Genomic DNA, 14,028 nt, shown 5'->3' on the forward strand with positions numbered 1-14,028 from the left:
CTGGACTGTTAAGATTCTCAAGGGCAACAAAATTGTGGTTATCGTACTTTCTGCAAGACACACACACACACACACACAGAATCTAAGAAGAATATTTTGTCCTTGTGAAGAGGAATAAATCACAGCTGATTACCTGGCTTACTGATAAAAGTCAATTGGTCTTTAACATTTCAAAATTTTCTTTGGAAGAATCTTAGAAAATTCCTTTCAGAAGTAGAGGATAAACAACTTCTAGCTGTATAATCTTATATTTTTACCCTGAGTATGATCACCTATCTAACTCCTCAGACTTGCCTCTGTTTTTAAAAATCAAATCTGGCCTCTAAGACTAATATTTATCTCCCCTGAGGGGAAAGCATCTGAAGGCATGTAAGCCAAAGGCCATTAGGCCCCGAACAGAAGAGAAAAACAGTGTTCCTGACTTGGTCTTTTCAATCTCATTCTTGGACTTGCAACACTCACAAAGCATCACTTACAAACAAAAAGGTAATGACGCTTAGTCACCTAGGCTGCCTAGAAACTCTAAGAATGGTTCTTCCTTTTTTGGAGTCCATATTTTCTATTTTCCAGACAGCTGGGCATTCATCCAACCTTTATTTTTACATAAGCCACGTTGCATGAGAATCCTTTTAGAGCAACTTTAACAAGTCACACAGTGAGTATATTATAATGCCTCAATTTAAACCCAGATCTGTTGGACAGTCCCTGACCTACTGAGATATGCTACCTCCATCAAAGAATTCAAGACCACTAAATCTGATTTTTATAATACTTCTCCTTCTTCACTGTCAGGTTCAACTGTCATTTCTCTTTTGACTATGAAGGACTCCTTTTGATTTTCTTGCTTATTTCACGTTTCTCAATGGTGTCACACAAAAAGATATCACCAGGTGCTTGAACTCTGGATTGGATGTGGTCTAATTTACTGAGAATGGGCTCTGAGTTGAGAGTGGAAAATCCAATAATCACCATCGTTGTGATTTCATATGACTGAACTCAGAATAGAACCCATATAATTATAAAGAGCTTTAGAGATAAAAGACACTGAGGCTTGATAGAAGAATTTTTGCTCTACATCTTTAGGGACTAAATACATATTTATTACTATAATTAACTACATATCTTATGTAGCATATGTATATGTGTGTATGTGTGTGTATATACATACATATATATATACGTGTGTGTGTGTGTATATATATATATATATCATAATTATGTCGTATGTGTCCTTTGGCAGACTAGAAACTGAAATGAGGAAGTCTTTTGAAACAGAAGTGACCTGCAATTGGAACCAGTAGGGCCCAGCTTCAATGAATAAAGGAGAGGCTCCCTGAATGTCAGAGCTGAAATAAGAACACCTTAGAGATTAGTCTAATGCCATCATTTTCATTAAGAGAGGGGGACAGCAAGACTTAGAGAAGTGACTTGCCCACAGCTTTATGAGTCACTGTGCAATTGCCATCAATTAAAGTGTGGCACATTAAACATGCATCAAGCATAAACAAGAAAATTTAGCCTTCAAGGCAAACAGCCATGTGTTAATTTCATCTGCTCTGGAGCTGATGGAGTTGATGGGTGGGGGACATGCCAATACACTGTCCAAACATATGCCTGAGCTCTTGTCTCTCTTATACTCTATAAAAGGCCTCTGGATCCAGAGTGAATGGACTAAGTGGTAGAGCAGATGTCCAGGGATGAATAAATCTCATGTTTGCAAGCTGTATACAATTCCACCCAGAGCAGAATAACAATGTTCTGGAAGGACAGGTGTCTTCCCCAGATGTCTGAAGGAGAACGGAGACTTTCCTTTGTAGCAGTAGTGGAGGGGCTGGTCTTGTGGCTTCAAAGGAGCCACATGTGGCTTTGGTACATCTTTTCCTGGCCTGTATATTTTCTGGATGTTTATCCATAACAAATGTGGTCTCTTTCTGAGATGGTAAGCTCCTAGAGAACGGTGACCATGTGTTTCACCAGCTTTGCTTGACTATCACCGAATGACTTTCAATCAGAAAGCAGGGAACATGACACACTTTCAGAGGGTGAAGTTTCTCAAAAGTGATGATTTCCTGACCGATGATGAGAGGCTAGATTAAACAAGGAGGTGCAACAAGATGCCCAGGCATCAACATGCTTGCCAATCCTCTTCCAAGAAAAGCATACACCTTGGGCTACCCCTGAGGCTCTCAGAGTGAAGGCGGAAAAACACTCTAAGGACTGAGCCTAAGGAATGGTACATGAGCACCAAAAAGCAATAGAAATGCAAGATGGTGATGGCGGGGAGAGGGGGTTACATTTTTCTTTGACCTGAAGGTAGATTTTCATTATTGAGTTTTCATTTCTTTTCAATCCTGTGCCTATGACTAAGTGTTTATTTTCATGACTATCTCAAGGCAACATCTAACTGAAAGGAGTCATTCTATGAAATTGGTATAAAACCATGTGGGAGAGGAGAGAAGATCCACATGAAGACCCAGCCTGAGCTTTACCAGCTCCATGTCCTTCCCCCTCTAAGATCACATATTCCACAGTTTCTTAGAGATTTCTCTAAATTATTATGTAATATTCCCAACTTTTGTATTCATTTATATCCACCACAATGCATCTTTTTTACTTATTCAATGGGAGGACAGAGAGCACTTTGAGGTCCAAGATACCTGATTCCTAGCTCTGCCACTTTGTCATTAAGTTCCTGAAGCAAGTGCTTATTAATCTTTCTGAGCCTTAAACCTCTTGAATTAGATTAGCAAGCAAGCCTCGTGGGAGGTGCCCTGCCTCAAGGGGAAAATTATTGGCAAGTGGACAGAGGAGTAAATAACCAGCTGTCTGAGAGGAGGAGGCCAGGAGCACCCTGCTGAAAGTGGGGTCCTGCTGGACTAGGCCCCGGACAGCAAACGGAGAAGGAAGAGGAGTTCATTACTTACGGGACTCCGATCTCAAAGATGTTGTTCTGGATCAACTGTTTTCCCAACATAATGATGCTGAGCTGAATGCAGAGCTCCATTAGGCAGCCCCCTGGAGCACACTGCCCAGAAGAGAAGATAACAGAAGATGTGGTTAGACCAAGTAGAGCTCAGAGAGGCACAGGCAAGAAGAAAGGCTCGGGCCAGGGCTCAGGCTGGGGCTGGGGCCAGGGGTACACCTATAAACCACCAGCTGGACGTGTAACACCCAGGCTGTACTTGCCTCTTCCATGCGGTAACCATCAAACACGTAAACGTAGCTTCCAGGCCTGCCCACAAACCTGAAATCCAGAAGTGTGGGAGAGTTAGGGAAGAAGAAATGTAGGGCTGCTTGAAGGCATGCCTTCTGAGTGGAACAGGCACTGTCCAACACTCTCCCTGAAAGTGCTGGCCAGGGCAGGGAGCTGAATCACCCAGTGGTAGGACTTTACATCTTGTTAAGGGCTAGCCATCACCTGTTCCACCTACAGTTCACCTCTTAACCCAAGTTCCAGGGGACAGGGGCTGAGGCTGGGGCCGGTGTGGGGTTGGGAAATGTCCCATGTATGTGCACATGTGATAGTTTCTGGGCCTAAACACCACAAGGTCTGGATTAACTCGAAGTGTACTATCTGTGCACCTTCTTCCCTCATCTAACGTCAAGAATTGAGTTCTGATTGTAGCTCCTCAGTAAGAGTTTCTGTTTTCCCAGGAAATGGAGGAGGAGATAGGCTAAAGTTGCAAGTAGAGATTTCTGGGATCAGAAAAGAAAAATGCAGACTTCTTACTGAAAATATTCAAAGGCATGGAAGTAGCCTGCTCCTTCTTTTTCCAAGTAGGGTTTATTTTATTGAGGACAAGAAGGTGGGGCAGGTGGGGAGAAGTGGAGTGGAAAAGCCCATCATGGAACCAGCCAGGTAATGAGAAAACTCCTTCTTACTTGAAATATTAGCCCCTCATCCACCCGTGGAAAGCCTACCCATCTATTTAAGGCTCCGCTCCAATCTTTCCTCTATGAAGTCTTCTCACTGTCTCTGTTCACAATTAAGTATTTCGCCAACACTTTCTCTTTATACTTCTATTATAGCACTTATTGCAATGTGCTGTTGACAAGACCATCTCTTTCAGTATACCACAAATTTATCTAAGAGTCACCTAAGAGTCAGGACCCTATTTTTTGGCCTGGAATATTGATGTATGAAACTTGCTATTGATATCAAATTTAGAGAGAAAGCACCAGTGGAAAGCACCCATTAATAAGGACAGTCTCTCTACTACTCTAATTTTGTAAGAGTCAAGGGCAACCATCCCAACAAGGGGGTTGTGGTTTTGGTCACAAATATATTTGTAAGAAACTATCAAATATATGCAATAATAGCTCTTGCTATGGAATGCTTGCTTGATGAGAATTTAGTGCTAGGGAAGCTTTCCTGACAAAATTAATGCCTACTGGGAAATCTCCTTATAGGTAACCAACTGACCTACCCTGAGAAATAGTTATCAGAAGTGATTTTACATCTAGATGTATTACATAATAAAGAATCTGACTGGCCTTTGTCGCTGGTTCTTGGAGAAGCCTCTAAATCCTTAGTTTCCAAGTAGGAGTCTCTTTGTTATTCAAGCTGGGCATTTAGGACTATATTTAAATTTATGCTAATTTATGCACATTAAACATCTCAGGATGGGGTGGGGGTGGCCAGAAAAACCAACCATCTGACTGGAGGGTTGGGCCTTTGATTTAGGTAGTAGCAGCCTGACCTCAGGAGGGGAAGGGGCTGAGGCAAAGCTCAGTCATGGGGCAAGTGATTCAAGCAATTATACCTATGTGATGCAACCTTACCAATTGTGGGCACTGAGGTCTGGAGCTTCCTGGTTGGTGAGATGCATTGATGTGCCAGGAGCTAATGCGTACTGAGGACATGGACACTTCCCTTTAGGACCTTCTTAAACCTCACCCATTGTGCCTCTCCCATTTGCTAGTTTGGATTGTATCCCTTTATAATAAAACTGTAATTTTAAGTGTAGAACATTCTTAAGTTCTGTGAGTCATTCTAGAGAATTATCAAACCTGAGGAGTTAGTGGCCATAGCCAGTGAGTCTGAATCTGGAGTGGCAGAGGAACCCCAGAGCCGGCAGCTAGTGTCTGGAGTGAGGGCAGTCTCCTGGAAGACTGTGCCCTTAACCTGTGAAGTCTGCATTGCAAGACCTAGAAGCCACGCGCTAGACCTGAAATTCCTTCCTATCCCGTCCTTAACATTGGGAGGCCCAGGGTCAAATCCCTGTACAGTTTCCCTGGTTGTCAGAACCTGAAGATTCTAACCCCAAATGCTACCATGCTAATGCCATTGCTTCACCAGCAGTGTGATACAGATGGAAGAGGGGAATGGGACTAACAGTGTGAATTGACAGTGGGGACAGGCTGACTCTAGTGGGGGGCCCTGTCTTAGTGACAAGTTGCCCTTCCATGTGTGATCCCATTGTACTCACCTCCCCTTGAAAAAGGCCACATAGAAGATGGGTGAGTAGGCATTGACAAACTTTAGCAAGAAAGCTTTGAGTATCAGCCGTTCTTCAAAAGTCTGTTCTGTTTTTGGAACCTCTGAAAGATAAAAGCAAAGCTGATAAGTCTGAGAGACAGATTTTTCACCCCGTCAGTTTTAACTCCGACTACGTGAACTGTTGTCTTTCAGCTCTCATTCCTTCAAGGTCTCTCTGGCACATTAGAATTGAATTCATCTGGGAGGCCCCAAATAGATAACCAGGTACAATGGAACTACAGAAAGCAAAGGGTACATATAATCATCATCTTTCTTCTTCCACCGTCCTCCCCACTCCAGCAATGGTTTCACACTGTGCTTTTCTATGGGGGATCTGAGCAGGAGAGCTTCCTCGAAGCACTCTCACTTCATCAAGAGGAATTCGGCTTTTACCTGTGTGATTGCCAATTCAGAAAGATTTTATTTGAACAAAGGTTCCTGATGAAAAAGGCTTTTGTTAACCAATGAACTACTCAATAAGCAGCAGAGACTTGTCTTAGGCACTGTGACATTATTCCTCTTTCTCTCCTCCTTCATTTCTAGAAGGAAACCCTGCATCTGTATGCTCTCTGGATAGAATGAGACACCTTGCATTTCTTTACTCAAAGGATGCACAATGCAGGATCATCAGATAAGTGAAACAAACATAAGACTAATGCCTCAGATTTGGGGGTCACAGCAAGTCCAGTGAGTCCTAAGAAGTTCAAGCAGATGAGTCAGCACAGAATCCCCCAAGGATCCTGAGAAACACTGGGCAGAAACCTCACGATGCCTTCAGAAGACTCAAGTTCCATGGGATATTCTGGTGAACAATGGGGCAGAGTGTTTGCTGAGGATTCACAGGTCTTGGCAACTGGCTTGGCAAAGATAGAAGGTTATAGGGCCACACTTCAGGGGCAGAAGGAAAGCCCTAGCCCTGCAGCACATGCACTAATACAGTATCGCCTTAAAGAGTGCTGAGCATAAAGCCAAACAACCAAGACCATGCCAGCCAGGAGGTGGTGTGTCCAGATGAGGTTGACGCACGGGTCCATGTGACTTGTTTGCCCACCTGACTCACACACAGCTTTAGTAGGAATCTTTGGAAGAATGGATACAACACTGTTTTCTGCCCTGAAAGTCCCTTCCGAGGCCCATCCCCTCCTGTACAAATCCTTCTCAACCCTTAGCATTCAGATCAAATGTGGTCTGTAATTTCCTTCCTGAAGCTTTCCTAGATGACTTCAGACGGTGGTATTTTCTTCCATGGTATTTTATGTCTCCCTGCATTCATTACCTATATCCATGCCCTCTGAAAATCACAACAGGAGCTTTCACTGATCTTCTGTCTTAGTTGGTGTTGCCTGCTGTCAAGAAATAAGCAGTTTGGGAATAAGTGGTTTATTTGGGAAGTGCTCCCAGCAAACGTGGCGAGGGAATGAGCCAGAGAAGGGAGGGAAGGCAGCATGGATGTGTTCATGAGCAATTTCATGCTGCAGGCTACTGGAGCTCAGTCCCCCTGGGACCTTCTAAGAGACTGTGAAACACCCCTCGTAATTATTACACTAAGGAGTGTGAAAGTGGAGTCCCTCACTGGTTGAAGGTTACCGCTGGAGTGAGGTTACCCCTGGACATGACTCCCTAGCGTTTCTGCCTTCTCCTGTGCATGGGCTGAGCATGCTTACAACCAGAGAACACCTGCAGGCAGAGAGCTGCAGTGACCTCCACGGTGGTCAGTGGAGATGTGTGTGCTGTACAGGGGTGTCTGCTCCAAGCTGCTCCACAGGTGGCATCACACCCAGGTGCACACACTTGCTACCCTGTTTCATCCTTACCTACCTATGTGAGGGAGGTATCACATCTCACTTTTACAAATAAAGACAGCTGAGGTCCAGAGAGGTGAGAGCCTTGCTCTAGATCACAGAGCCAGTAAGTCTGGATTACATAAGAGTTAAGGTCTGAACCCAGATCTGCCTGTCTCCAAAGACAATTTTTACTACACCACACTATGAAATCAGGACTTTTGGCTGCTGTTTACACCACACATCTTCTTTCACCTCCCCACCCTCCACCCTCAGCCCACTTGATATGTACCTAAGAAATATTTGTGACTGGTCAGTTCACATTCATTGAGTACCACCTGCATGCTGCCAGGATGAATATGACTCCACACTTCCTGCAAGGAGCTTCATTTGCCAAGGTCTCTGGGAAAGCCTTTTGCAAACTGCCAAGTCTTTTCCAGATTTAATCTCTGACTGGCAAGGAATCCTTTCCCCTCTAGTCATGGCAGAAGGGGATCTTAGGGAGAAGAATGCTATGTATCCATGATCTGTCTTCCCACACAGCTCAGTGAGCCCCTCATTCATTTGCAATCTTAGAACACAGTCCTGAGTATAACAGATGATGCATCAGTGTTGGTCCAAGCATGAACAGTAACCTACCGAGGAGACTGTCATAGGCAGACATGAGCCTCTAGGGACCCATGGCCCTGGGAGGGGCCTTGAGACCTAGGAAAGCTTAGAGATGCCATAAAACTACTATCATAATTGAGATCTTGGCCTCCACTTCTCCCTAAGGCCTGGGGAAATGAGAGCTACCCAATTGTCTAGTCCTGACCTAGCCCCCATGAACCCTAAGAAACATGGCGTCGCCCCTGGGCAGCCAGCAACTCTGAAAACTGGTTCATTCTCAAAAGCCCCATCATCCTGAAGCCCACTTTAGTTTGCTTATGCTCACGAACAGTCCTAGAGGTCCTGGCAGGCCATCCTGAACCTACAGAGCACCCACTCATGCTATTCTGGGCTCAGTGGAGTTGAGGGGAGTGACTATTTGCTTATTTTGCTCCAAAGATGGCCATAGGGACAGAGAGTTGCATCAGACACACCCAACTTCAAATACGGAGCGTAGAGGACTGAACTTACATAAAGAGCATACTGACATCTGCCTCCCAGGTCGTCCTGAAGACAAGATAAGATGCTTATAAAGCCCTCAGCCTAGTGCTTGGCAAGTGCCAGATCTCAATAAACAATAGTTTCTATTGTCCTGAATACTGTCCTCCCACTCCATCACCTCCTCCAAGCCAGCAGCCCTGCTTTCTGCAGCCGGGTTGGGCCATCTGCGGCCAGGTGTTTGTGTACCTGTCTAGCCCCTAAAGTTCTGGGAACCGTTTCCATGTTGATTAATGGGCACTTACTACCAATCAGCAGTGAGGATAGCTAGTAGGTGACCCTGCTGACACATGGCTGGGAAGGTCTAATTGAAAAGCCCCAGTCTCCACCTCCACAGAACTCCTAGGCCAAGCTTCCTGACATCCTCCAGACAACTCTGGAAATAAACACAGTCTGCTAGGGAATCTGGGACATCGCCATCATTTTATAGGAGATGAAGTTGGAAAAGTCTACATGATAACACGCAGCTGGTAGACACCTTTGTGCTTTTCTCCTTGCCACACTCGGAGGAACATGGATGCAGTCTCATGAGCTAGAAGTCCAGGCCGATCCCACACTGCCTTACCCAGCAAGCATTTGGACCATGGTCTGTACTCACCATTCACAGTGAACACTGCCTCGTCTGCTACTTCTTCTTCAGTTTATATGCATTAGCAAAGCCCTTCAGATATTTAACCTGTAAGGGCTTTTTCAAAACTCCCTGCTACGAATTCTGCCAAAGTGGCCAGTGCCTCCCTGTTTGATTTATGTTTATCAAGTCTTGCCTGGGCTCAAGGTCCAAATCCCTATCTTCAGTCTGATTCTTATTCTCTTTGACAAAAGGAAACAAGGCTGAGGCCAAGGAATTGTCTGCCCACAGTTTCTAAGGCCACTTGCCATTTGAAGATCTCCTAACTCTGTACCCCCATGTCGCTGTTAACCCTCATTTTCCCTAGCCCCGTGTCACCCAGCCCTGCCATGCACAGTTTGGATGGCTTTTCCACAATGAACACAGTCAGATTCACCTTCTGATGGGTCATAGCTGTCACTAGATGTACCCTACTAAGCATATTTACTGAATGAATGAATGGATGAATGAATGAATGAATGAGTGAGTGAGTGACATGAAAAAAAATATGATTTGGAATAGTGAAAACATTCCAAAAATTTCCTAAAAATCGCCGGTTGTGTTCCAAGGAAGGACCAATGCCTATGGGTATGAAGTCACAAGAAAGCAACAGCAAAAGAAGAGAGTTAAATCTCCTTAATTTCCATTTCAGATTCATTTAATTAATTTAAATTTCCCTACCTTACCCACAAGATAAGAGATGGGGGTGTTGGAGTTAGATGCAGGACCCAGAAAGGCTACAGCCTGTGCCTTGTGAGGTACGGACAGAGACAGGAGGTCAGAGCCCAGGCCAAAGAAGAAAAAGGGAGTGATGGGGCGGGAGGCAGATGTGCCCAGCAGAAATGCTCCTTAACTGTCCTGTCATTTGCAGTGGGGACCCTCATTAGCCTTTCCATGGAATCTTCAATAAAGATGCATTAAAATCTGCTTTCCTCACCAGTGTTCAGAGAATCCTGGATTTGTTCTTGGGGGAGGGATACACCAAAGGACTAAGTCCTGTATCAAGATGGGCACAGGGTCATGAACAGAGACTGTCCATGTGCCCTGTTGTGCTGGGCTACAGAGGAGAGAGAAAGAAAGAGGAGGAAGGAAGAGCAAGAAGGGAAGGACAAAAGGAAGGGATGGCAGGGGAAAGGGTAAGGAAAGGAGGGAGGAGGAGAGGGAGAGGGGAAGGTAGAAGGGAAGGAAGGAGGGAAGGGTAGGGAAGGGAAGGGAAGTAGGGAAGGAGGGAGGGAAGAAAGGGGGAAGGAAGGGGGAGAGGCAAGAAGGGAGGCGAGGGGGAGAGAGTGAAGGAAGAAGGGAAGGGAGGGAGGGAGAAGGAAGGAGGGAGAGAGGGAAGGAGGAGGGAGTGGGAAGAGTGGGAGAGAAGAAAGGGAGAGGAAGGAGGGAGAGAGGAAAGGAGGGAGAGGGGGAGGGAAGAGGAGGGAGGGAGTGGAAAGGAAAAGGTTTTCAGTAGGATTTTGATCCTTAGACCAGTCACCAAGGCAGCCAATTCAACAGTAACAACCACTTCTTGTCTCTCATTTTAAAATAGTTTGGGGCTAAGACAATTAAAACTTCTGTCACCCCAAAATAAGTAATCAGATCTAATGAGCTGAAAATTTGGGAAACTTGTCAATGTGGCTAGAAGGAGATTAAGGATGAGGTGCAGAGAGGCACGTGTCTTTGATTTTCTTTTATAATCTCCTTTGAACTCTTTGTTCTCAGATCTCCCAATCCCTGCAGGAATTTCCTCCAAGTTCTTGGGAGAGAAAATCTGATCCTTTCAGGACGCTTTGCTCCAACTGGAAATGAGGGGCTCCCTTCCTCCATACTGATAAATCATGGACCTAGTTATTATTTATTAGTTTTATTTCTAAAAACAGCCTTTGCCTGTGCTTTGAGGGCCATGAGCCACCATAAATAATGGGCATTTCCAATAAACAATCCAAATCCACTTGATAGGCCACTAAATCAGCTGGGTGCCCCCACCTCAGAGAAGCTCTATAGCCATGTTCTGTGCTTTGCTGAGCCTTCCAGGGAAGGAGGCCTTCAGGGGACACCTCCCCCCAGGGATGGAGATAACGGGGGTGGGGGTAGGGAGTGTCGAAGCCCTGAAGCTCCAGGTGGACTGCGGGATCTCTCTCAGCCAGCACCAGGAGTCTCATCTGTCCAGGATGCAGACTACGTGACTCAAGAAATACAACAAGTTTTCCCAGAGTCCACTTGGGATGGAATGATGTCTTCAGGCCAAGAAGGACCATCTGCACTTCAGGCCACTGGCAGGTTACCCTCATAAGACACAGACCTCTGGAGTGGCCCAAATCTGAGCCCATGAGAGAACAGCCCAGAGCCTTGTGCTTCATAAAACTCCAAACACAGTGCCTTTAGGTCACGATCACCACAGGGGAGTCAACACAGAGCACGTGAGTGGGCAGAAAGCAAACCCCCTCTATCATTATTGGCTTCTGAAATCCCACTTCCCCCAGAAAGTCACCCCACATCGACTGGAGGCCTTCTGAGGGTTTTGCCTGCTTCCAACCTGCTGAGGTAGATCTCCAACAGGGGGCAGGCTCCATCCAGGACCAGAAGGGCAATCCGATAGAATATCCATGCAGAGCCTTTACCCAGCCTCCTTTTCTCTTAAGTGTTAAACCTCTGGAGCATCATGTCATGAAAAAATATGACTACAAATGACCCAGCTGTAAACTGCCTTGGAAAATAATTAGTATGAAAGCCCAAGTTAGTCCTAGGGGGCCGCTCAGAATTCAAAGTCCCCAGAGCTCCATCCTAATCATATAGAAACAGTATGACCAGCAATAGGATGCTGCTGAATTGTTGAGAAGCAGCTCAGTGTAGCCGGAGCCCCCAACAAGCCAGCCAGCACAGCTAGGGCCATGGCAACAAAAAGGCATGAGGGGATGTCCAAGTGTGTATGTCAAGTAGTAGCAGCCCTGGCACTGCTCTGGGCGAAGGAAGGAGGGCCTGAACCTCTGTGGCTGAGTCAGAAGGCAAAGGCGCCAGCTCTCCCTGCCTCTCCCCCAGGGCAGATCAAGCCTTTGCAAACAGCAATGTTTTCTGACAGCCCTACCATCTGGCCTTCCCTCCGTGTGTGTGTGTGTGTGTGTGTGTGTGTGTGTGTGTGTGTGTGTGTTTGTGGGGGCGGGGGCAGGGCAGGTGTGTCTTGGCCTCCTATGTGATGTTGTTGCCTTGTTTGTGCCATTAGGAGGGAATCACCATAGGAAAAGCCAGCCAGTTGGGTAATTAAGCAGCCAGTGCATTGCCTAAGGGAGCAGAGAGCTCCAGAACTGGAGATTAAGGATGGGTGCTCCTGAGATACTCCTGTAGCCCTAGAGAGTGTCTTTAGTGCAAGGGATCCCTCCCTTAGAGTCAGGAAGATGATTCTGGCTCCTAGATAAAGGGCTGGGAGACCTACCATGCTGTCTAGCAGCCTAGCCCCCAAGGTGACAGCACCCCAGGGCACCTCATTGTAAGAAAGAAGGAGACTAAGTAGGAAGGGAGCACTTGAGAAGGGGGGGGTGGGGAGAGAGAGAGAGAGAGAGAGAGGAGACATTGGTCCCATTATGGGCCAATCAGTAGTACCCTAAGCCTGGTGCCCACTGTGTAACAGGTACTATACGGGTACTTGAACGTGGATTCCCCATTTGATTGTTAAAATTGCCCTATGAGGACTGTCTCCCCTTGGCAATGATAGGAGCAGGGAGAGAATAGGTAGGTGTGCCCGGTTTGTGACCACAGTGGGGCATCTGGAAACCAAACCCAGTGAAGGAAGGGACCCATACCACCTTAGCTCATCTCACGTCTTCCCACAGAAGATAGCTCAGAGGGAATGTTTTATCTTTCTCTTCTTTTTTTTGTTCCACAAATATTTCTCAAGTGGCTACTATGTGCCAGGCATCAGGCACGGAGAATACAGCGGTGGCTGAACCAATATACTCCCCGCCACGTGGAGCTTACAGTCAGAAGAGGGGCACAGACAAATGTACAACTCTGGAGAGCCATGAGGATAAAAGGCAGGGAGAAGACTGCTTTAGTCGGAGTGGTCAAGAGAGGCCTCTGGGAAGCTGACCTCTCTGCTGAGGCCCCAGGGATGCTGTGGAGCTCCTGTGGTCCCGGGAGGAGCCAGGGGCAAGAGCTATAGGTATAGAGGGAATGGAAAGACCCAAGGGTCTGAGGCATTCTGAGCAAGGAGAAACCATTTATTTAGGCAATGGAGCTGGAGGGGAAGGCAGGGGCGGGTCAACGAGAAGGATCTCAGATCTCACAGGAAGCACAATGGGAAGTTGCCTTGGCGTTTTGCACAAGGAAGGGATAGAGTGAGATTAAATTTTAAAAGGATCACAGAAAACAAGCTCTGTGTGTGTGTGTGTGTGTGTGTGTGTGTGTGTGTGTGTGGAGTGGCAGGGACAGTCACAGAAGCAGAGAGACAAATGAGAAGTGTACAGTGGTCCAGGCAAGAGATGACCAATGTTAGGATGGGAACTTGTGAACAGTGGTCAGATCTGGGGTATGGATGAAGGTGAAAGAGGCAATACTTCACAGACTGGAATCAAGATGTGGGGGGGAAAGGGACACAGAGAGAGAGGTCCAGGGTGACAATTGGGTTTTAGTAGGAGCATTTGAGTGGGTGGTGGTTCCACCTCCTGAGAGGGGAAAACAAATGGGTGAGAAGTAACGGGTATGGAGGAAAACTTAAGAGCTCAATGTTGGGTGCACAGAGTCCTTGGACCTCTGTGCTTTTGTGCCTCCTGGGCCATGCCCCTGGTGGGGAGGAGCACTGCACCAGCTGGAGAGCATCCAGTTGGCTGGTATATCCGGCCAGCTCCCAGCTTCGAGGAACCGGAGCCTTGAGCAAGCCATGGCCGCAGGTGGCAGGTACACCGAGTGATAACCCAAGTGCTTCCAGCTTCTGGTCTTCTGTGTTCTGTGACAAGTCACAGGGCTGTACCAGAAGCAGAGAGGAAGATCTTGGACTGGAAGGACGTTTTGGTCCCACACTGTCCCCAGACAAATGA

The 14,028-nt window shown here is 46.5% G+C and overlaps 1 protein-coding gene across 4 annotated transcripts in view; it reads right to left on the reverse strand.

Annotated features, from left to right (window-relative positions):
* ANO2 (anoctamin 2) overlaps positions 1-14,028 on the reverse strand; it is a 341,963-nt gene that overhangs the window by 42,519 nt on the left and 285,416 nt on the right. For all 4 annotated transcript variants that reach the window (XM_038576551.1, XM_038576553.1, XM_038576552.1 and 1 more), the window contains 3 exons: positions 5,430-5,541; positions 3,187-3,244; positions 2,925-3,025 (listed from right to left, as the gene is read on the reverse strand). In XM_038576551.1, coding sequence (XP_038432479.1) covers positions 2,925-3,025; positions 3,187-3,244; positions 5,430-5,541 — 271 coding nt within the window. The remainder of the gene's footprint in view (positions 1-2,924; positions 3,026-3,186; positions 3,245-5,429; positions 5,542-14,028) is intronic.

Source organism: Canis lupus, chromosome 27 (genome assembly GCF_011100685.1).
Source record: "Canis lupus familiaris isolate Mischka breed German Shepherd chromosome 27, alternate assembly UU_Cfam_GSD_1.0, whole genome shotgun sequence".
Classification (NCBI taxonomy): Eukaryota; Metazoa; Chordata; class Mammalia; order Carnivora; family Canidae; genus Canis; species Canis lupus.